Source organism: Lissotriton helveticus, chromosome 2_1, assembly GCF_964261635.1.
Source record: "Lissotriton helveticus chromosome 2_1, aLisHel1.1, whole genome shotgun sequence".
NCBI lineage: Eukaryota > Metazoa > Chordata > Amphibia > Caudata > Salamandridae > Lissotriton > Lissotriton helveticus.
The window spans coordinates 1,170,290,344-1,170,314,016 of record NC_136059.1 but is presented as its reverse complement, the minus strand read 5'-3'; the positions used below and the strand labels follow the sequence as shown (position 1 = coordinate 1,170,314,016).

The window sequence follows — 23,673 nt, the reverse complement described above, 5'->3', positions numbered from 1 at the left end:
TGTGGCAGGGTATGCTCAGACGTGAGTCCCTTGCTCACTTTGCCACTGGATTCAAGCAAGCCGGGCTGAAGACGGCTGTAATGCCAGAAACCGGTCCTCGGAAGCTTGTTTCCGGTCCAGGGAAGGCATGGCTTGGCAGTTCGGGCTGGACTGTTCCCATGGGGCACAGGGTCAGACTGATTTGCATATAGCCATGTCTGAACTGGGGTGGCAGAGTGGGCTAAAGAACGGTGATGGATTAAACCCAGATCTTTTGACTGGGTGTGAGTGTTTGATTGGTTCAGATGCTCCGTCCATTACCACCCCCTTTTGTACCGCCGTTGATGGCCAGGACCTGCAGGGGGACGACTTCATCTGTTCAGTCCAGAAGGACCTTTTGGTCTGAGCCATTCCACACACTCACCACCTGGGAGTGTATTGCCTCGGTATCTCTTTAGGAATCTGCGGTTAAAAGTATCCATCAGACGAACAAGTTGCTTACCCACAATAACTCTTTCTGATAGACATCTAGCCTCAGATTCCTTATCTTAGAATTCTCCCCAGGGTCAGATTGGATCTAGAAATGTTTTGTAGCAGTACCTCTGCGTATCAGTAGAGGGTGTCGAGCGACTCCGTAGCAACGTTGTCCTCCAGATGTGACGTCTATATAAGTCCTCCCCTGAAGTCAGTTTCTGCTTTTCCGTGCTTACAACACATTCGATCAGCAGTTCCCTAAGCTTTTTTTTTTTGGGTCTGCATAGTCTGTTTCGCTGAACAGTGTTCCTTTAAATAACTCACATCCTCGGGGTTCAAGCCTTGTGGGTCCTGTGGACAACAAATGTCTGACACAGACCCTCACTCTGTAAGTGGGGCCTGGCGGAGCACCATTACTCCGAGGAGTGCGACTCCCGTCATCAACTTAAACTGCAGTGGTTGAGGGAACGTCAAATGTAGCTCCTAGTGGCGTGGATGTCACAGTCTTCCAAGAGTTCCCATCGACCTCTGTCCCATTCGTGCTCCGCAAACTGGCCGCGGGTCCGATCCAGGAGCCAGTCCCGTGGGGCATCACTCTCCATCAACGTAGGTTGTCGAAGTCACTGCACCAACTGACTTTGCCACATAAAGCCTGTTCCCGATCTTCAGTTGAAAATTCGGTGCACGAATCTACCCCACGCCTTCCAACCTACAGTGGAGCCGGGTTACTCTGACCCAGATGAGAGAATATTACAATTCTCTTCATTGTGTCTTTGGGTCTTCGCCTTCCCCTGAGCACCTTCGGCCTCAGAGGTTCACAAGGCCGTGACTGTGTTCAGCTTCCGGAATCCGCCGGTGCACAGCCCTTCTGGGTTACCACCTTCAGCACCTAGGTCTGCTCAACTGATGTCAGGGTCTGGTCTACAGATGACGGTGCTGCTCCACCACTTTCTTTTTCCAGTGCCGCCGGATGGCATCGGATGCGGCACCAGTGAAGCGGCGCGTTTCAGACTCTTCCTCGGTTTTATAGCCCTCTCTCCTGTTTTTCCTTCTGAGGAGCATGATTATGGAGGCGATGGAGAGGGTGTGGAGTTTCTCCATCCCATCTCTGGCATGGCTTACCCTCCTATGGAGTAAAGCTGGTTGAGCTGGGTGAAGCTAGTGTCTTGGAGTCTTCCCCAGCCTTGCGCCTACTGTCCCCTCCTAGTTTAGCTATGGAGGCGAGCTTCTCTCTGACAGATATGCTCAGAAGAGTTTGTCATTTTGGATGTGACACTTCCTTATGTGGAAATGACGACAGATCCCTTACTTGGCATCCTGCATCAATGCCAATCAGGGGTAGAGCCGGTGCTTCCATATAGGCTTTTTCTTTATATTCTGTTGGGGGCTTGGGAAAAACCCGAAACAGAGACACCTATGTGGATCGCCTCTCTATTTCTCACAGACTATGTCCAGCCCCTAGGAATCCAGTATGTCTCCTCATAGATTTGTGGTACAGCCTGCTTTTTCCCCCCTGCTGTCTGTCCAGAAAAAGAGGCCAGAAGACAAGACATGTGTGGCGGGCATATTTTCCCCTCCAACAGTTCTGCACTGCGATACCTTATTACTTCTTGTGTCTGCGGATGCTTCTCCCATACAGTGTGTGACTCATAGTAGCCCTGCTGCCCTCCCTTTCAGAAGAGACCCTGAAAGATCTTGTTCTATTAATACGGAATGGGCAACAAGCGTCTAAACGAATCATTTACTGTGATATGGATACCACTGATTCTGTGGGTCGGGTTATGGCCTCTTCAGTAGCACTACGTCGGCGTGTCTGAATGCTCATCTCTGGGTTTTTGGAGGCTGTTCAAGCCACCTTGATTGATATGCCTTTTGATAGTTAATGTCTATTCGGTGCACATTCTGACTCTTCTTTGCGGTGATTTCAAGATAGTCTGGGTGGAGTAGATTCTTAAATCTGCCGTATACTTTCCTAGTAGTCTTGTGCTAGGTTTGTTAAGGGAAAGTTTCCTATTTTCATTTATATATGAGCCATTCACAGGGCGGAGCCCATTGGCTTTTCTTTTCAAACCCCTTTTCTAGGGTGCCACCCAGTGAGGTGTTCCTGCTTGCTGCAGGTACTTTTAGTCTTCTTATACTGTCGGTGACAGTTTGAGTTTCCAGTTATCTGGGACATATGTTATTTTGTGGCCTTATGTGCGCCTGTTCCTACAGGTTTCTTTCTGAAAGTAGGTTTTCTACCCGAGTACTTATTCTATATAGGGTATTTTGCTTGCATTGTGCGGATTTAAAGTTGCCTTGTTCCCAGTCAATGGTGACCATCCTCTGTACTTCAGTTTATCTGTCTCTGAACATAAAGTGCTGTGAATTCTGCAATGCATCAGCATGATATAAACACCCCCTTGCAGCCATCATAAGGGGTATAACTTATATCCATGAGACATTTCATCCCTTTAATGGTATCTATAGGAAGCTGGCTCCTTATATACTGTACCAAAGTAAGGTATAATGTGTGCCAGTGAATCCCCAGAGGTATAGCAGAGGCTAAAGTAGATAATTCCTTACTCTTTTGTGGTAGTGTGGTTGAGCAGTCAGGCTTATCACAAGGGTAGTGTTAAGCATTTGTTGTACACACTCAGACAAGAAATGATATCACACACCCGAAGACTGAATCCAGACCAAATGTTTGTATAAAAAGTTATTTTGTTCTATTTCTAGAACCAAAGTGTACCTAGTGGCATGTGAGTTAAACTCTTCAAACAATGTTACTTTCAGCAATACAGTGAACACTGTATCTGTAGGAACATTTAGATTACTTTTGCAGCTGAGAAAACAATTGGTACTGTTAAAAAGCAGGTGTAATTACTGTTAGATTACTTTTGGATTACATTGAGATTACTTACTAGTTTATTATGAAACACACTCCTAACAGAGTTTAAGCAACACAGGAAGGGCATCTTGTAAGGCACTAAGTTACTTTTTGTTGCAGTACAGGGCAGTTTAACACAAGAATTTTCAGAGAAAACCCACCATTCAGTCCTACGGAGAACAATGACGTGTTAAGTAAAGGGTTTTAGGGTTGGAGTTTTAGAGGGTAGAACCAAGGATCAGTTTGGCACTCAAAGGGAGCCAAGCTCCTAGGTTTAAGGTCAGGGCAAAGAGGGTCTCAGGTTAGCACCAAACCCTCACCACCAGCAGCGCAGTGGCGGCGCGGTGCTCAGGATATGTCGGGAGCCCAATGCTTTATTATGGATGATGTCAGTCGCAATAAAGGGTTGCAGGCAGGGCCAGACTGGGAACCAAAACTGGCCCTGGCAAAGAGCTCGGCTGGCCCCCCTGGGAGCAGCTGAGCTGTTTGCCAGGGTCGGTTTTGGCTGTTTTTGTTACAGGGGCAGATTGTGCAGCTGGTTAAACAGCCCTTTAACAAAAACGGCCCCCATGGGCCCAAAATTGGCCCCTACCGGGGAAATGCCCGGTGCCCGCTACGGCCAATCCGGCTCGGGTTGCAGGCAGGATTCAGAAGACTGGGCGAAGGGATCCAAAGACTGGAGGATAACGAAGAGTTGTTGAACACCAGGACACAGTCAATCACGCACCTCAGGTCTTGTGGGTGCAGGAGTGTCATTTTGTGTCTGGTTATTCTCACCGGTTCCGGTTGCAGTTGGTGGGACCCTTCAGGGTGGTCCGTGGAGGTCGTCCAATGCTGGAACACAGGTCAGGATCACTGGGGCGGGCCTCGCAGGGGTGTTGGGCCATTCAAGTCGTGGGCGTCTGGTGCAGAGTGGTGAGGACTCGCGGATCTGGCTGGATCTTGAGTCCTGGCTTGGGTTTGGACAGATCAGGTGTCCACGAGAGATCAGAGTTCTTTAGGCAGGCAGGGCAGGTCCCCAGGGTTTTAGGAGGCTGCTGGCTGCAGGACACGCCGGTTGCAGCCTGCAGGGGTTCCAGAACAAGAGACAGGTCGGTAGGGCCTTGGCCAAAGTAGTTGTTGTCATCCTTTTCTGCAGCACAGCTCTTAGGTGCTGCTTCTTCTCATGTCTAATCTGAAGAGGCAAGGTTCAGGGGTGCTCCTAAATAAGAGTTAGGGGCCTTACAGGGGTGTTCAGGTTGGGACAAATGGGTCTCTTCCCTGTGGTGTCTACACCCCTTAGTATGCCATCCTCCAGTGGTAGGGGGCATAGACCTCTTCCTGATTGTAGGGGTCCCCCTGCAGAGGTGATCCTTGCTTAAGCTCTCAAATGTCCTTTGTTCTACAGTGGTAAAGAAAATCATCCGTTTTGATAGTAAAACGCAATATATCTGAACAGCATGTCTGAATCTCAGATTTACCAATTATTTATTTATTTATTGCCAGATAAAGTTTCCGACTGGTGTCACACAGGCATGGGAAATCACATGATCCACCGGCCAATGTCGGATCCAGGTGTATTTTCACAGCATCAAGCAATGGAGAGGGACAGTTCTGGAATTGTAACTCCTTCCAGTGCATTCCATCAGCATGTCCCAGCTGGCTACATGGATTTTCCTAAAGTTGGGGTAAACATTTTACTATTTTCTTGTTACCATAGTTAAGTTGTCACAGGTGGTATGATGGTGCACGAGAAATGATCTTGTCTTCAGTATTGAGCCAGTGCTCTTTGGAGAAAACAATGTTTCCTCTTCTCACAATTTAATTATCTGTTACTGACATATATTTGGCTAATGACTATTGTGTGCATTTACTACTCATAGGACATCTCGCTTTGAGACCCTGCTACTGGCATAATAGTGTGTAGAACTTGTGATCCATTTAGTGGCATTATGGTGGGGAGATGTTGCTTGGCTGATATAAAACATTTTCTATAACTCATGCAATGCAAAATCTATTCATCTTTGAACAATATGGAGTGTTATTGTCCCTAGCCTTCCAACTCAGACACTGGGAATAAATGTAATTACCGGATAAAGTAAGATCACTCATTGATTTGCCCTAGTGAACTAAGGGTGTGCTTGCTTGCCACAATTTCAAACTAAAGCTGCATCATAAAATACATAGAAAAGTAATTTCTCCCTTGAAAATGTCCTTATTTGAAAAACCTGGTTGATATAATTTTGACTGCATTGTTTTTTTTTACCTCCAAATAGTCCTTTTTTTTCAAACAGACCTGCCCTGATGCTGCATTGTTTGTGTTGCGTAACTTGCCCTGACTGAGCTTCTAGTCTACTTTCAGTGCTTGCAAATGTGATGTCTAAAATTATTTCTTCTATCACATGGTTACTATGTGAAATGTTGTCTGACTTGCTTTGCCAGGAACAGCATTTGTATTGCTTTGATTGCTGCACTGCCACTCAGTAGCCTGCCTCTGAAAACTTTGACAGCGTTGGAAAAAGGTCATGTAGCTGTTAACTGGGCCCCTTTAAAATCTATAACTTTGAACAGCCATAGTGTTTTACAAAAGAAGCACTTAACATGTCAGAACTAAGGAGAAAATAGAACGCTCAACTTCGGGACTGCAGAAGACTCACAATGAGAAGGTGCACCATTTAAACATATGCTGCTGGAACATCCGGGGCCTAACAAAGGAGAAAATAGAATGCCTAACCTTATGCCTGCAAAAGACCCAGCACATCTTCGCTATCCAAGAGACTTTGGCATTGGAAAATACCATCTGGGAGGATTTCACCGTAATAGAATCTACTGCTACTCCATCTAAAGCAGGCGGTCATGCATCTGGGGGTGTGCTGATCGCCGTAAATAACTCATTGACTGCGAAGATAGAAACTCTCCACAGCGGAGCTGGTGATTATATTTTCATCAGAACTGAGATCGAGAGCCAAGTAAATGGGAACTCAAAGCAAAAATTGATCCTTGGATGTATCTATCTACACCCAACAAAAATGAGACGAGAGTCTACTTTGAGTAACATATTACCACTAATGAATAATCTTGAAGTCCTATACCCAAATGATCTGTGGTTGATAATGGGCGACTTCAATGCAAATTTGATGGAAACCGATCTCACCCAATCCTCTCAAATAACATCACTTAACGTAATGTGGGCAATCCCGGAGATAAAATCCCAGTACCACCGAAAGGACGTCAACGGAATGAAACTAGCAACAAAGTTGAATCATCTTGGCTTGCGCATCCTTAATGGAAGGATCGCCACAGATCAACCGGCCGCATATTCTCATGTATCCTCTTCTCGAATGGCCACCCTAGACTACATATGGATATCGCTTATGGCTTTCCATCTGGTATGCCATTTCGCGGTAACACCGTCTCCTGATAGCGACCATGCTATTTTAACATGTAGTATTGCGCTTCGCACACTACACCGTCCAAACACAAATCCGATAGGGTCAGTATCAAGTCTGCAGAATGTAAGGAAACTCTGATGGTCAGAAAGTAACCAGTATGCAATTGAAAAGGAGGTAGACAAGCTTATGACCGGATGGCCCCCGGCTGGTACCAGCCACGCGACAGTTCCCAGTTGGGAAATCATACTGACCACCTTTAGAGAACATTTTACTTCAAAACCCATAAATAATCCTTCAAAGGATATTTCAACTATGACAATTTTGTCAGTGCAAAAACAGAACACAATCACTGCAAAGAGTAAATTAAATAAGTCACAACGAACAAACGCTAATAATGAAAGTGAACATAAATCTTTGAAGGAGGCCATTATGGCTGTGCGAAAAACCTATAGGAAGGCTCGATTTTTCCTTAAATAAACTGGAAGAAGAGCAGCATTGGGTAACAGCTTTTGAGATTATAAAATCTAAAGACCAAAGGACATTTTGGAACTGGGTCAATAAGGCTAGTAAAGCTACTAAACCCCCTACCGCAACAAATATTAGCCCCGAGGACTGGGAGACCTATGTCAAAAGGCTCTACACAGCGCCGCATGACCAGACCATCAATAATACGCCCCCCCCCCTGATCATCTAGTCAGTCAGGACGGAACCTTCCCCACCGCCAATATATTAACAGACGATATAACAAGAATAATAAAGAACATGTGCTCGGGCGGCGCCCCTGGCCCTAACGGTATTCCGACCCAAGTATTTAAAGCCTCTGCTGGAAAATGGGCTCAGATACTGACACCTCTTTTTGAAACCGCAATATTGGGCGGCCTCATACCGGCGTCTTGGCAAGGCTCACTTCTTGTTCCCTTCCATAAGAAAGGCCCACGCACCAATCCCGACAACTATCGGATGATAGCCCTTCTAGATGTGGACGGGAAGGCATACGCCAGCATCCTCCTAAATGCGCTCACTTGGTGGGCGGAAACCAGCAATCTAGTCCCCTTCACCCAAACCGGCTTTGAAAAAGGGTGCCACATCGAAGACAATTTGATCTGTATTGCTCACCTGATGGAAACCACCCTAGCTGCAAAAGGGAAATCGCTACATCTTGGATTCATTGACTTTCGTAAAGCATTTGACAGCGTAAGCCGGCCAAAACTTTGGGAAAAACTCGCAAGATGGGGCATTCCGCAGTCACTACTGAAAGCATTAATTGCTTTACACACTGAGACCTGGGTTAAAGTGAGGGTTACATCAAGATGGTCCACCTCTAACAAAATCTATACCACCAGAGGTTTAAAACAAGGGTGCACACTTGCTCCAATGCTTTTCAACTTGTACCTCGCAGACCTCCCCGAATGGTTGTCACGTACCCGTGCTTTCCCTCCGGGAATAGAAACAAGGAAGATTCAAACTCTACAATACGCAGACGACACCATTCTGCTAGATCAAACTCAGGTGGGCCTCCAAAGACTGTTTAATTCCCTCGCCCAGTATTGCAATATGAATACACTTGAAATAAATGTCAGCAAAACTAAAGCAATGATAATATCTAAGGGAAAAACCAAAAAGAACGCGTGGTTTATTGAAGGGAAGAGACTGGAAACTGTCACCGCTTATAAGTACTTAGGCGTGTGAATCGATCATAAAGGGAGATCCTCTGTGCACATAACTGAAATGCAAGCTGTTGCTCGAAGCCTAGAAGGGGCCTTTATAAGAACGAAAAGCACTTTACACTCCCAGGACTTAGTCAACTCATGAAATGTAACAACCTAGGCAATTCAATACTTGGTGCTCATGAAGGAAGTGACAAAGGAGAGAAAATTACTATAAAGCATAAAATTTGTAACTTTGGTTTTATTAACTTGAAAGATAAAAAACACTAAAAAAGTTGATTCTCAAATGTAATTAATCAACTGCAAAAATTAGTCCAATCAACATTACATAATATCACAATACAGTTAAAAATTACAAGTAAAAAAATATAAGAAGAAAAAGGGGGTAAAGTGGCATAAAGTGTTTCTCGACGCGCGTTTCGGCGACCAGCGCCTTCTTCTGGAGTAGCCACGAAATATCTGATAACAAAAAATGTTAAAAGTAACAAGCAGATTATTTTGACAATTTATTAGTTAATTATAACATATTGCTATTTTACAAAAAGTCATACAATAAGCCACTAACTGAGATCAACAAGATTTCAACAAACATCTCCTTATGTCACTTAATTGACATGTGGCATATGATTCTTACAAGCAAATTGTCATAACATTCGACATACTTATTTCATTGCTCATTGTAATTCATAACATTTTAAATGTATGCTAATGTATACTAATGTAAGGTTAAAACCAACAAATTCAGACATGGTATAAAAATAAGACTTGAAAAGCTCACTTATTTAGCTTTCATATTGATAGACTCGCCTTTATGTCTGTATATTACTTTTAGAGACACATTTTGACCAGTGATAGTTTCTATATGTTTATTACCGTCTGATATACTTACTGCTCTAGCAGTTAATCAAAAGATGAAAGTTGAGGATGTTGTCTGTGAAGTAAAGGCAATTTAACTAAAAGAGGGGGATAACACAGTTTTAAATATAATTAGTTTAATTCTTTATGGGTATTTTTCACATGAGTTAAAATGATTAGACTAGATTAATTACATAAAAAGGATTATCTGAAAGAGACACGTTAGTGATAGATTCCTTACCTTAGAATATCCCCAGGCGTCAGACTGGATCCGGTAATTTTTGCGTAGCAAATCCACCTGCTCGTCGGTAGGCGTCGTCCGCGTCCGTCGTTAGCGCCGGAATGACGTCGTCGGAGTACTTAGACGCCGCCCATGCGCGCTGACGTCAGTTCTTCTTTTTTCCGCGCCAGCTAGCGCAGATCCGGAGAAGCTCTACCCCTAGTCATTTTTTGACTAAACTTTTTGATCATTTCTTTCTTGAGTCTTCGACTCTCTCGGTGCCGGTAGGGATGCCCGGGTTCAAGCCCTGTTCGAAGTGCGACCGACTAATGTCGGTCACGGACCCCCATCACCGGTACCTGAAGTGCTTAGGCCTCGACCACGACGACCGCACCTGCTCCGACTGCCGGGCCCTGACGTCGAAGGCTAGGCGGGAGCGGTCCCGCAAGCGGCTCGAGCTCCGGCAGTCGGCCCTGCGCCATTCCAGGTCCCGGTCCCACGGGAGGTCGAGGGACCGGTCGCAGGGTCGGAGTCCCCGCAGCTCCGGGAGTGGACATCGGTCGTCGGGATCCAAGTCCTCAGGTAAGAGGCATGAGAGGTCGCAGCGGCATCATCGCTCCTCCGACCCACCCCGACGCGCGCACGATGCGGCCGGGGGTTCGGGCGACACCGCCCACGCTGCTCCAAGAGAGTCTCAAGCGTCGCCGCATGCCCCACACCTTCGGGTCCCTGGGCACGGCGGGTCGCCGGAGGAGGTCGAGCGGTACCTCATGGCCATGAGGTCCCTCCCTCCTCAGCCGGGTCCCGCGGTCCCGGCTGGAGGCCCTAGCGGGTCGGGCGCTTCGGCCCCGACGCCGCCGGGTGCTTTGGCCCCGGCGCCGCCGGCGACTTCGGTCCCGGCGCAGCAGGACCTCACCGGATCCGCTTCCGGATCCGGGTCGTCGCCGGTCGACCTCACCGGCGCCGGCGCCCATTGTGGACGCCGTCCCCAATCTTCCCATCCGTCCGACTCTGGCGCCGGAACGGCGCCGTTGGGCGCCGCTTAAGACGGCCTTCGGAGATTTCTATTTCCATGAGGAGGTCCAGTCTGTTGACCCTGGGTTACAGGAGACTGGTGACGGAGGTGATTGGGAGGGGTCTGAGGACCCTCTGGCACAGGAGTGTCAGTCTCAAGAGGACTGGACATATGAGCTTGGGGAGGCCAGTGGTATTGACACCTCGCCAGACACTGGATTTGTCTCCCCTCCCACCGTGGCTACGGAGGAGGGAGCTGCTTACAGAGTAGTGTTGACGAGGGCAGCCAAGGCCTTGGTCCTTGAGCTCCCCGTCGCGGCCGTGAGGACTAACCTCACTGAGGTTCTTAAACCGCAAGCAAGCTCCAGTGAGCCTCTGCTGCCGTTTAATGAAGCCTTATGTGACGTTCTTGTGGGCACTTGGTCCAAGCCCGCCACAGGTCCGCCTGTGGATAGGAACGTGGCCAGACGATACCGCCTGGCTCCGGGCGACCCTTGCTTTTTGTCCACCCATCCCACCCCCGAGAGCCTGGTTATCCAGGCCTCCACTTCCCAGACCGCATTCCCGACGGCCCCGCCCGATCGGGAATCCAAGAGATATGAACAGTTCGGAAAGAAGGTGTTCTCGTCCCTGAGTTTGGGTCTGCGGTCTGTCAATACCGCGTGTCTCTTGGGCCGCTACACCCACACCCTGTGGGACACGGTTGCGGACCTGCTGCCACAATGCCCGGAGGAGGTCCGGGCTAAACTCGCCCAAGTCCTTGTGGAGGGTCGAGATGCGGCACAATACTCTATTCGGTGTGGGCTGGATACCACGGACTCACTGGGCAGGGCGATGGCAACGACGGTGGCGGTTTGACGCCACGCCTGTTTGAGGTCAGCCAATTTTTCGCCCGATATCCAGGCCACTCTTCTGGACATGCCGTTCGATGGCCGTCGCCTTTTTGGCGACAAGGCAGACCATGCGCTGGAGCGCTTTAAGGACTCCAGGGCTACGGCCAAGTCCTTAGGCCTCTCGGCCACGCGCCAGCAATCGGGTGCCTTTCGCTCCTTTCGTGGCCACAGAAGGGGCGTCCCCACACGTGCTGCCAGCCACGCACCGCAGAATGTCCAGCAGTGCGGTGACAGCCGTGGAAACCGCCGTGGCGGCAGTCGGGGTCAGCGGCGAGGCCAGTCCACACCTCCCTCCGCAGCACTTGCCTCAAAACCCTCCGAGTTTCAGGCCCATGTGACGCCTGTGGGAGGCAGGGTTCGCCATCACCACTCCCACTGGCGCACTGTCACATCGGACAGGTAGGTGCTGAAAATCGTCCGAAGGGGCTACTCCCTCCCCTTCGAGGCAACCCCTCCAGCCATGCCACCGCAATTCCACAGCGTGTCGGGGGATCACTTGCAACTTCTGCAAGGGGAAGTCACGGCCCTCTTGGCCAAGGGGGCCATCGAGCGCGTTCCTGGGCCAGAAGTAGGGTGTGGATGTTACTCCCACTACTTTCTGGTGCCCAAGAAGGGCAAAGGGGGCCTGCGCCCTATCTTGGACCTGCGGAACGTCAACGGCTTCCTCCGACAAGAGAAGTTCAAGATGCTGACTTTGGCTCAGGTCTTAGCTGCCCTGGACCCCGGAGACTGGATGGTAGCGTTGGACTTGCAGGACGCTTATTTTCACATCCCTATTGGGTCAGCGGCAGATCCCTCTCCCTTCCCCAACCGGAGCACGTAGTTGTGACGGACGCATCCCTCCAGGGCTGGGGAGGCCACATGGGAGAGGCGGAGATCAGAGGCCTCTGGTCTCCGGCGGAGGACCGGCTCCACATCAACCTGTTGGAGTTGCGGGCGATTCGTCTAGCACTGAAGGCATTCCTCCCCTCTGTCCGGGGGAGTGTAGTGCAGGTGTTCACGGACAACACCACCGCCATGTGGTACTGCAACAAACAGGGCGGGGTGGGGTCGTGGACCCTTTGCCAGGAGGCTCTGCGCCTTTGGCAATGGCTGGAACGCCAGGGCGTGATCCTGGTGGCTCAACACCTGGCAGGCTCTCTGAACGCCAGGGCGGACGAGCTCAGCCGTCGGTGCATGATGGATCACGAATGGCGTCTGAACTCGGACGTGGCGCAAGGCCTTTTTCAGCAATGGGGAGAGCCTTGGTTAGATCTATTCGCCACCGAAGAGAACGCGCAGTGTCATCAGTTCTGCGCGTTGCAATTTCCAAGGCGGCACTCGCTCGGCGACGCTTTTCGTCGCGAGTGGAGCTGCGGTCTATTGTATGCCTTTCCGCCTATACCACTTCTGCCCAGAGTGCTGAAGAAGATCAAGCGCGACCGGGCCCAAGTCATCCTTGTGGCTCCGGACTGGGCACGAAGGTACTGGTATCCAGAGCTACTCAGTATGTCAGTCGATCCCCCGGTGCGTCTGCCTCTTCGGGAGGACCTTCTGTCGCAGCAGCAGGGGAAGGTCCTCCACCCGAGCCTGTCCAGTCTACACCTCCATGCTTAGAGATTGAGCGGCGACAGTTGAGTCCATTTGACTTGCCTCCTGAAGTCTGTAATGTCATTCTGGCAGCCAGGCGTTCCTCCACAAAAACTGTATACGCCTGCAGGTGGAACAGATTTGTGGCATGGTGCACAGCAAAGGATGTGGACCCTCTATCTGCCCCTCTTTCTGAGGTTCTCCTCTTTATTCTTTCTCTTGCCCAGCAGGGCTCTGCTCTGGGCACTATCAAGGGCTACCTTTCTGCCCTTTCAGCCTTTCTGAGGCTGCCTGATCAACCTTCCTTCTTTGTTCAAGTCCCCCATTGTAAATAGATTTCTTAAGGGCATCACGCACACGTTTCCCCCTGTTCCGTTTGTGATGCCTCAGTGGGACTTGAACCTTGTTCTTACATTTCTGATGTGCGCTCCCTTTGAGCCACTTCACAACTGTCCTCTCCGTCTTCTTACTCTGAAGACTGCTTTCCTGGTTGCCATCACCTCTGCCAGGAGAGTGAGTGAGCTCCAGGCTCTTTCCTGTACTCCACCTTTCATTTCTGTCCATCCGGACAAAGTGGTGTTGCGTACTAAGCCATCTATCCTGCACAAGGTTGTCACGGCCTTCCACATCGGGCAGTCCATCACCTTGCCAACCTTCTTTCCGCCACCGCATCCCTCTAAAGAGGAAGAGCGGCTCCACCGTCTGGACCCAAAACGTGCGCTCTCATTCTATTTGGACCGCACACGCCAGTTCCGGGTGGATGACCGACTCTTTGTTGGTTACGTGGGCGCTAAGAAGGGGAAAGCGGTGCACAAGAGGACCATCTCTCGGTGGATCATCTTGTGTATCCAGGCATGTTACTCCTTGGCTAGAAAGGAGCCCCCTGTTGGATTGCGGGCTCATTCCACCCGAGCCACGGCGACTACAACTGCCCTCGGCCGGGGAGTGCCCTTACAAGACATCTGTCAGGCAGCTACGTGGGCATCGCTGCACACGTTTGCAAGACACTACTGCCTGGACAGCCAAGTCCGGAGGGATGGCTTCTTTGGCCGTTCTGTCCTCCAGGACTTTCTGGTGTGATTATTGGTTTGCAGACCCACCATCGGGGTTGGTATTGCTGGGGTATCTATTCTAAGGTAAGGAATCTAATACTAACGTGTCTCTTTCAGATGCACAAGTTACTACTTGTGTAACGATATATCTGCAAGAGACATTAGTTAGTATTAGATTCCTTACCGACCCACCCATCCTCCCCATTCTGCGAACCAATATCTAGGGTTAGGGTTATCCCCTTCAGGGCCCTAGTTTCAATGGCACCAGTGTTGGTTTTTGGCATGGCTCAGCGCTTCTGGCGCGGAAAAGCTGTGTCTAAGAACTGACGTCAGCCCGCGGAGGCGGCGTCTAAGTACTCCGACAACGTCATCACGGCGCCGACGACGGACGCGGAGCCGCAGACGACGCCTACCGACGCGCAAGGGTACTGCTACGCAAAAAAAGTCCGGTTCCAGTCTGACGCCCGGGGATATTCTAAGGTAAGGAATCTAATACTAACTAATGTCTCTTACAGATATATCGTTACACAAGTAGTAACTTGTGCTTTCCACAGTCTTCAGGGTCCTAGATGTTAATTTATTGACACACCATGGGTCCGTCACTTCATGGCTTCGCGCTTCTGGCGTGGAAAGTCGTAAAAAGTATTGCCGTCAGCCCGTGGAGTGTCAATTATATCATTGATGCGAAGGTCACGAACACCACGCTGACTACATCACGCAGAGTTGACAGATGCCATTAACCAACACGCAGGGGTACCCCAGAAGTTTAAAGATAAGGAATCTGCGGCTAGATCATGTCTCTACCAGATAAGGCATTACCGAAGGTTAGTAACTTGTCCAAATAGGTGTGTGTTTTTCGAAGTGTGTATATGTGTGTGTGTGTATATGTGTGTGTGTGTGTGTGTGTGTGTGTGTGTGTGTGTGTGTGTGTGTGTGTGTGTGTGTGTGTGTGTGTATATATATATATATATATATACATACATGCTGCGGATATGTTCGCTAGGAAATCTGCCTTGTGTTATCACCTTCGGTTTAGAGACTTATTCTTACGTCATCTGTGATGCTTTTATTCACATCATTTGAGGTCAGGTACTCCTGCACTTGAGGTCAGGTACTACGTTGTGCTATAGGGGTTCCTTTCAGTTGGACGCCCCTTCTTATGCTACCTTGTTTTATTGTGTTTTTTTCAGCGCTTTACTTCATTTGTTGCTATATCAGTCCTTTGTACCGTTCTTTTCTGTCAAGTAAAATTTTGTCCACTCCTGTGTCACCTGCCGAGCTAGTGGCAAGACAGGTGGACACTCAAATGCTCCCTTAATTCCACTACGAGTGGTTGGGGTTCCCTTTGAAAGGGTAGGTGGGACATCGTGGATCCACTTGAACCTCCCACAGCCTCAGAAATCACATTTATACTGGTGGTAGTGGATCAAGCCACCAGGTAACCTGAAGCGATTCCCCTTAGGACTACTACAGCTCCTGCAGTAGCCAAGGCCCTCATTGGTGTCTTCACCAGGGGAGGGTTTCCCAAGGAGGTGGTATCAGACAGAAGTTCAAACTTCATATCTGCATAACTCAAACACCTGTGGAATGAGTGTGGAGTGCAGAACAAGGTTACTACACCCTATCATCCCCAAACCAATGGTCTTATTGAAAGGTTTATCAAGACATTGGAAGGCATGATCTTGCGACTCCCTGAAAACTCAAAAGGAGATGAGATGCTCTTTTGCCATGCTTGCTTTTTGCCTACAGGGAAGTGCCTCAGAAGGGAAGAGGGTTTCCCCCTTTGAACTTCTGTTTTGCATGCTGTTAGGCCACTCTGTCTTGTAAAAGAGGGTTGGGAGAAGCCTCTCTAGGAACCCAAGCAAGATATTGTGGACTATGTACTATGCCTAAGGTCCAGATAGGCAGAGTACATGGAAAAAGCTTCCAAGAATCTTGAGGCCAGCCAGGAGCTCAAGAAACACTGGTATGACCAAAAAGCTGCACTGGTGGAAATCAAACCAGGGCAAAAGGTGTGGGTTTTAGAGCCTGTGGCACCAAGGGCCATCCAGGACAAATTAAGTGGACCTTACCCCATCTTAGAAAAGTGGGGTAGCATACTTGGTGGGCCTAGGCACGTGCAGGGACCCAAAAGGGTGATCCATGGGAACCGCCTAAAACGGTTCAATGACAGGTGCGATATAACCATGCTGATATTACTGATGAGGAATAGGAGACAGAGAGTGAACCTTTACCTGACCTCTTCTCTTACAACCACTAAGATGGGTCAGTGGATGGAGTGGTGTACTCAGACACCCTCACTGCCCAACATCAGGCTGACCGTAGGCAGGTCTTAAAGCAGTATGCCTAGCTCTTCTCCTTAACCCCTGATCAGACACACTGGTGTACCCATAACGTGGACACTGGGGACTGTGTACCTGTCAAAAACAAAATCAATCGGCAGTCTGATAAAGTCAAGGAGAGCATCAAAGCTGAAGTCTGCAGTTAGGGCTTATTGGGCCCTCAGAGTCCCTGGGCCAGCCCAGTGGTCTTAGTCCCCAAACCTCAACCACATAGTGGAAAGAGAGAAATTAAGTTTTGTGTGGACTACCGAAGTCTCAGCTCTGTCACCAAGACAGATGCTCACCCCATGCCCAGGGCTGATGAGCTGATAGAAAAATTGGGTGCAGCCAAATTCCTTAGTACCTTTGACTTAACTGCAGGGTACTGACAAATTGGCATGGCCCTAGGAGCCAAAGAAAAAACTGCATTCTCCACACCTGATGGGCTTTATCAGTTTACTGCTATGCCTTTGGTTTAAATAATGCCCCTGCCACCTTCCAAAGATTGGTGAATTAAATCCTCCTGGATTGGAGGCCTTTAATGCAGTGTATCTTGATAATATTGCTGTCTTTAGCTCCGCCTCGCAGGATCACTTGGCCCACCTGGGGAATGTTTTACAGGCCCTGCAAACTGCAGGCCTAACAATCAAGGCATCCAAATAACATATAGGGCAGGGCACAGTTGTATACTTGGGCCACCTTGTTGGTCAAGGCCAAGTTCAACCCCTACAGCTCAAGATCCAGTCTGTTCTGGACTGGTAGGCTCCAACAACCCAGACCCAAGTCGGGCCATTCCTTGGTTTGACTGGGTATTAGAGGAGGTTTGTGAAGCGGTACGGAAAGGGACTGTGGCTGCTGTGTCCTACTCTTCGGAGGAGTCTCCTCCCAAGCCTGGCCATAATCAGAGACTTCCAAGAATCAGTCAGCCAGCTTCTTGCTCGTAGCACAGGGCCACAGAAGCTGAGAAAACCTGCCTGGTCAAGATGGTAGCCCAGATCACTGGATTGCTGCAGCGCAGCCCTAGATACTGAGACCCAACACTCAAAAGTTGCACCCAAGACTGCTGGAGCAGGTAGAGTTATCAGAGTGCAGCTTGGTCATGCAGAAGGAAAGTTATTGCCAAAAGAAGGGAGCGCTTGGTTTTGTTGAGCCCGGTGATCAGTAGGACTTTATGGGACGTAGACCCCTGTGGCCAAAGTTAGCCCATAAGGACCATGATCCGAGAAGTGGCCCCAGGAAGACTTCCACCGACCATGCAGCATCCTGTATCCCCTGCTTCAGGACCACTCTAGAAATTAATGGCCAGTCTACTGGAACTGGACTTGAGACTGCTTTTCTTATCTGAGAGAAACAGGTTAATGTTAGATTCCTTACCTTAGAATATCCCCAGGCATCAGACTGGATCCGGAAAGTTTTGCCTAGCAGTACCCCTATGCGTCGGTAGGCGTCGTCTGGGGCTCCGCGTCGGTTGTGGTCGCCGGGTTGACGTCGTCATAGTACTTAGACGCAGCCCTTGCGCGCTGACGTCAGTTTTTCTTTTTTCCGCCCCAGCAAGCGCAGATCCGGGAAGAGCAGTACTCCATAGTCGCTTTTTGACTAACTTTTTTCGATCTGTTTTGAATCTTCTCGAGTCGTTTATCGACTCCGGTGCGGATAGGGATGTCCGGGTTCAAGCACTGCGACGACTGTAAACGACTGATGTCGATTACCGACCCCCACCGTCGGTGCCTTGATTGCCTCGCGGCCGACCATAATGACAAGTCGTGCCCCGACTGCCGGGCCTTGACGTCCAAAGCTAGACTGGAGCGGTCCCGTATGAGACTCTAGATCCGACAGTCGGCCCCGCGCCGCTCGAGGTACCAGTCCAGGAGGAGGTTGAGGGACCGGTCGTGGGGCCACAGTCCTCACAGCTCGGCGAGTCGACACCGCTCGTCAGGCTCAAAGTCCTCATGTAAGTCGAGGCTCAAGAAGTCGAAGAAGCAACATCGCTCTTCTGACTCCCCTCCCAAACCCCCGCCCCGTACCCCCACGCGGCCCTTTGTCAGGAGGCTCTGCGCCTCTGGACATGGCTGGAACACCAGGGCGTCACCCTGGTGGTTCAACACCTGGCAGGTTCCCTGAACGCCAAGGCGGACGAACTGAGCCGCCCGTGCATGATGGATCACGAATGGCGTCTGAACTCGGACGTGGCGCAAGGTCTCTTTCAGCAGTATGAAGAGCCTTGGTTAGATCTATTCACCACTGAAGAGAACGCGCAATGTCATCAGTTCTGCGCTTTTGAATTTCCAAGGAGGGACTCGCTCTGAGACGCTTTTCGTCGCGAGTGGAGTTGCGGCTGTTGTACGTCTTTCCGCCTATACCACTTCTGCCCAGAGTACTGAAGAAGATCAGGCGAGACCCGGCCCAAGTCATCCTTGTGGCTCTGGACTGGGCACGAAGATACTGGTATCCCGAGCTACTCAGCATGTCAGTCGATCTTCCGATTAGTCTGCCTTTTCAGGAGGACCTTCTGTCGCAGCAGCAGGGGACGGTCCTCCACCCGAACCTATCCAGTCTCCACTTCCATGCTTGGAGATTGAGCGGCGGCAGTTGAGCCCATTTGACTTACCTCCTGAAGTATGTGATGTGATTCTCGCAGCCAGGCGTCCCTCCACAAAATCGGTATATGCCTGCAGGTGGAACAAATTTGTGGCATGGTGCACAGCAAAGGCTGTGGATCCTCTCTCTGTTCCCCTTTCTGAGGTTCTCCTCTTCCTTCTTTCTCTTGCCCAGCAGGTCTCTGCTCTGGGCACTCTTAAGGGCTGCCTCTCTGCCATTTCTGCCTTCTTGAGGCTTCCTGATCTTGAAGGGCATCACGCACATGTTTCCTCCTGTTCTTTCGTGATGCCTCAGTGGGACTTGAACTTTGTTCTTACTTATCTGACGTGCGCTCCTTTTGAGCCACTGCACAATTGCCCTCTTCGTCTTCTAACTCTTAAGACTGCATTCCTGGTTGCCATCACCTCTGCCAGGAGAGTGAGCGAGCTCCAGGCTCTTTCGTCTAAGCCTCCTTTCCTCTCTGTCCATCCGGACAAAGTTGTGTTGAAAACACGTCCTTCTTTCCTGCCCAAGGTGGTTACAGCCTTTCACATCGGGCAGTCCATCACCTTGCCCACCTTCTTTCCGCATCCTTCCAAGGAGGAAGAGAGGCTCCACCGTCTGGACCCAAAACGTGCGCTCTCCTTCTACCTTGATCGCACACGCCAGTTCCGGGTGGACAACCAGCTCTTTGTTGGTTACGTGGGCGCTAAGAGGGGATGGGCGGTACACAAACGGACCATCTCTCGGTGGGTCATGTTGTGTATCAAGGTATGCTACTCTTTGGCTCGGAAGGAGCCCCCTGTTGGGCTGAGGGCCCATTCCACTCGGGCCACGGCGGCTACTACTGCCCTGGGCCGGGGAGTGCCCTTGCAGGACATCTGCCAGGCAGCTACGTGGGCCTCGCTGCACACGTTTGCTAGACACTACTGCCTGGACAGGCAAGTCCAGAGAGATGGCTTTGTCGGCCGTTCTGTTCTCCAGGACTTTCTGGTGTTATCTTGGTCCGCAGACCCACCACCGGGGATGGTATTGCTGGGGTAGCTATTCTAAGGTAAGGAATCTTGCACTAACCTGTTTTTTTCAGATGCACAAGTTACTTACCTTTGGTAACGATATATCTGTGTTAGACCTGACATCATTGGCATGAGTCTCTCCTCCATTTTTTCTGTTTGCCTCCTCTGTTTACGATGTTTTTGCTGGTATATTGCTTTGGGCACTGTGCCACTGCTGATCAGTGCCACAGTGCAAGTGCTCCCTATGTGAAATTGCTGTATTGATTGACTTTCATGTTTGGCTTATTTGGTTTACTGTCAGTCCCTAGTAGAGTGCACCAGGAGTGCCAGGGCTTGTAAATACAAATGCTGCTAGTGGGCCTGCAGCACATGTTGTGCCACCCACAAGAGCGGCCTAGTAAAAGTATGTCTGAAGGTCTACCATTGCTAGAATCGTGCAGTCTGACTGTCACGAGGACTGTGCAAGTACACCTACTTGCCAGTCCCTAAACCTTCCCTTAACTTCATGTTAGTCACCCCTATGGTAGGCCCAAGGTCAGGGTGCATTGTAAGCATAAGGTAGGACAAGCCTGACAAGGTTGGCATGTCCTAATAGTGAATTACAGCCATATTCGTTTTTCACTATTGTAAGGTAACCTGCTCTCCATCAGTTAGAATGGGCTGCCAGGATTATTAATGCTATAATCCTAGCGGGCTCGGGGAGCATGGTGCAATGTCGAGTTTGGTATCCCTGAACTCAGGGTTTAATAACGCATCCGTTTGTGTGGATGGTTTTTGTACTCTGTGTTTGAAAATAGCACTTTTAGAAAGTAGCTATTTTCTTGTCTAACTGTCTACCGGTCTCTGCTGGTTCTGGTGTGCGTGTGACAGGAGCTGGGTGGCTCCAGAGAGTCTGAATGAGTCAGTGTGGGATGAGTGGGGCATCTGCATTGAGAGTAGGGGAAGAGTAGCTCCTGATAGCCTGCCTGCCTGATACAATGCTGGCTCCGCCCCCCTGCCAGGCGACTGATGACTCTGTGCCTGCCAGGGACTTTCCTGGCCCCCCTCCTGCCGGGCAACTGATGGCCCTGCCCCTGCCAGTGACAATGCTGGCTCCGCTCCTGCTGGGCGGCTGAGGACTCTGCCCTGCACAGTGAATAGGCCAGGTGCCTAGGCCTGGCAACACCCACAACAAACCCAAGATGGGGGGAAATTCCCCTGCGTGGACAAAGGGATCAAAGCCAAAAAGGGGTATAAGAGAAGGACCCCTGAACCAAGAATTTAGATCACTTCTGAGAAGGAATCCTGAACCAAGGACAAGAAGCCTGCTGATCTAAGGACTGCCTACCCCTTCTGCCAGAGTGCTGTTTGTTGGGGGAATCCTGCAGTTGCTTCTTTATTTTTGCCAAGGAACCAGGAGAGAGGAACTGAGTGTGTACTCTCAAACTTGCCAAGAAAATCTCCAAGGGCTGGAAGAAGTGCCAGCCTCCTGTTGAAGTCACAGGGTCAAAGGACTTCATTTATTTGCTAAAAGTGCTTGTTGCTGGAACCTGAAATCCAGCACCTCTGAAGAATCCAGCAATCTCGACGCCGACGAATCCAGCTCGACATCGTGAGTAACGGCTCCAGTGTCCCGCACCTTCGACGCCGGCCGCCAGGCCCGATCGACGCCAGTAGCGACGCCAGTGAGTAGCGAGTTCGGCTCCAGCTCCAAGTGACCCTGTGTCGACGCCGCCGCTGATCGCATCGACGCCGAGCCCTCTCGACGCCGTGAGCGCTGCTCACTCTTGCAACATCGACATCGACGACGCCGTATCCTGCTTCATCCCGTGAGCGCTGCTCCCGCCTGACTTCGGTCGACGCCGCTGCAGATCGCCCCGACTCCGAGGCCCGATCGACGCCGAAGACGCGACGCCGGACATCTCGACGCCGCTGATCATCGAGTGCTTCACTTTTCCAAGGTACTGTGTTGTTGGGGTCTGTGCGACACCGGGCTCGACGTAGCGCTCCTCGCGGTCGACGCCGAACCTTTGGATTAACTTTGCCTCGACGTCGTGTGACTCCCGTGTGGGTTACATTGTTGCCAAGAACTGTGTTTTAGAGAAGAAGAGTTGCTTTTGATACTAAAGACTTTGTGCTAAGAAGAAACCGTGCTTGAACCATTATTTTTCCTTCCAAGAGTATTTATTAAGACTGTGGTATATTTTTGTCGTTATTTGGTCTTGTGCTAAGCCTTATATAAAAATGCTTATTTTTATAAAACTACTGTGTCGTGTCCATTTGTAGTGTATTCACTTTATTACTGTATGTGGTCATAAATGCTTAACGCACTGCCTCTGAGATAAGCCTGTCTGCTTTGCCAAGCTACCAAGGGGGTGAGCAGGGGTTATCTAAGTGTGTGATCCCCTTGCCCTGACTAGAAAAGGTGTGTCCCTATTTGTCAGAAGTGTATACCTCTGCCAACTAGAGACAGCTGCTTCTAACAATCTGGAAGAAACAGTAGTTAGTGTTAGATTCCTTACCGCCCCACCCATCCTCCCCATTCTGCGGACCGATATCTAGGGTTAAGGTATTTCCCTTTGAGGTACCTAGTTTTATGGCCCCAGTGTCGGTCTCTGGCATGGCTCTGCGTTCCTGGCGCGGAAAGCTATGTACAAGAACTGACATCAGCGCGTGAGGGTGGCGTCTAAGTACTCCGACGTCATCTTGGCGACGCCGACGACGGACGTGGAGCCGCAGACGACGCCTACCGACGCGCAGGGGTACTGCTACGCAAAACTTTCCGGATCCAGTCTGACGCCTGGGGATATTCTAAGGTAAGGAATCTAACACTAACTACTGTTTCTTAACCACTTGGATGCTGAGGTACCTGCTCCTCTTCAATGTAATTTCCATTGAAATCAATGGAAACTCCATGACGAGCTGAGCTCGTCATGAGCGTCGAAGGGGTTAAAGATATATCGTTACCGAATAACTTGTGCGTCAAGGTAGCTGTATCTTCCTATCTTGTTGGTGCCCTTGGCTAGCGCCCTGCAACAGTTGGTCGCCCAAATTAACTCTAAGTACCCACATCCCTCTTTGACCAAAGATTTGTGGATAATGTTTCCAAGTGTCAAATTGGTTTAATTTTCTAATACTTGTTTAGAGTTAAGTGAAATGCTGTTATTTTAACGATCTATATCGCTGGCGGGAAGCAGAAGGTAATCAACCGGCTCCGCCCGCAGAGCCTGTTGGGTCGACTCCAGCTTCCCTCCCTTTCCGGGAGCCGGAGCGACCCCTACCCAGCTTCGGAGCTTTTTTTACGAAGCCTTTGACTCATTCTTCGGGCAGCCCGACTCTGCCGGCGCGCCCTTGGGCCTGTGTACTCGGTTTGGGGTTCTAGGTCTTCTATGCCAGCGGCTCCGGCTCTGCCGGGCCCCCAAGGATACAGGCCTGGATCTGAATCCGTGCCTGTCGACCTCGTGACACCTCCTCCGGTGTCGAATCCAGTGACGGCACCTCCGAAGCCGGTTGTGTCCCCCTCGTTGAGGACGCGGAGCCGGACCGCGTCGTCCGGCGTCGAGACCGGTACCGACCGGTACTTTTGTAACGCTGTTCTTCCCTGATATTTCTTACCACCCTGAGTGGCTACCAGGAGAGGGTGAGGAGGACTGGGAGGTGTCTGTGGACCCTCTTGCAGACCAGTTAGAGGAACCGGACTGGAGAGAGGAGTTGGGTGACACTAGTGGTCTGGACACATCCCCAGACCTTGGCATGCTCTCTCCACCCTAGCGTGGCTACGGAGGAGGGTGCGTCTTACCGCAGAAGTGTTGCGTAG

The 23,673-nt window shown here is 50.2% G+C and overlaps 1 protein-coding gene across 14 annotated transcripts in view; it reads left to right on the top strand.

The window, feature by feature from the left end:
• The window catches only part of ANKRD17 (ankyrin repeat domain 17), a 1,381,421-nt gene that overhangs the window by 1,311,471 nt on the left and 46,277 nt on the right, over positions 1–23,673 (top strand). For all 14 annotated transcript variants that reach the window (XM_078676026.1, XM_078676025.1, XM_078676019.1 and 11 more), the window contains one exon: positions 4,808–4,989. In XM_078676026.1, coding sequence (XP_078532152.1) covers positions 4,808–4,989 — 182 coding nt within the window. The remainder of the gene's footprint in view (positions 1–4,807; positions 4,990–23,673) is intronic.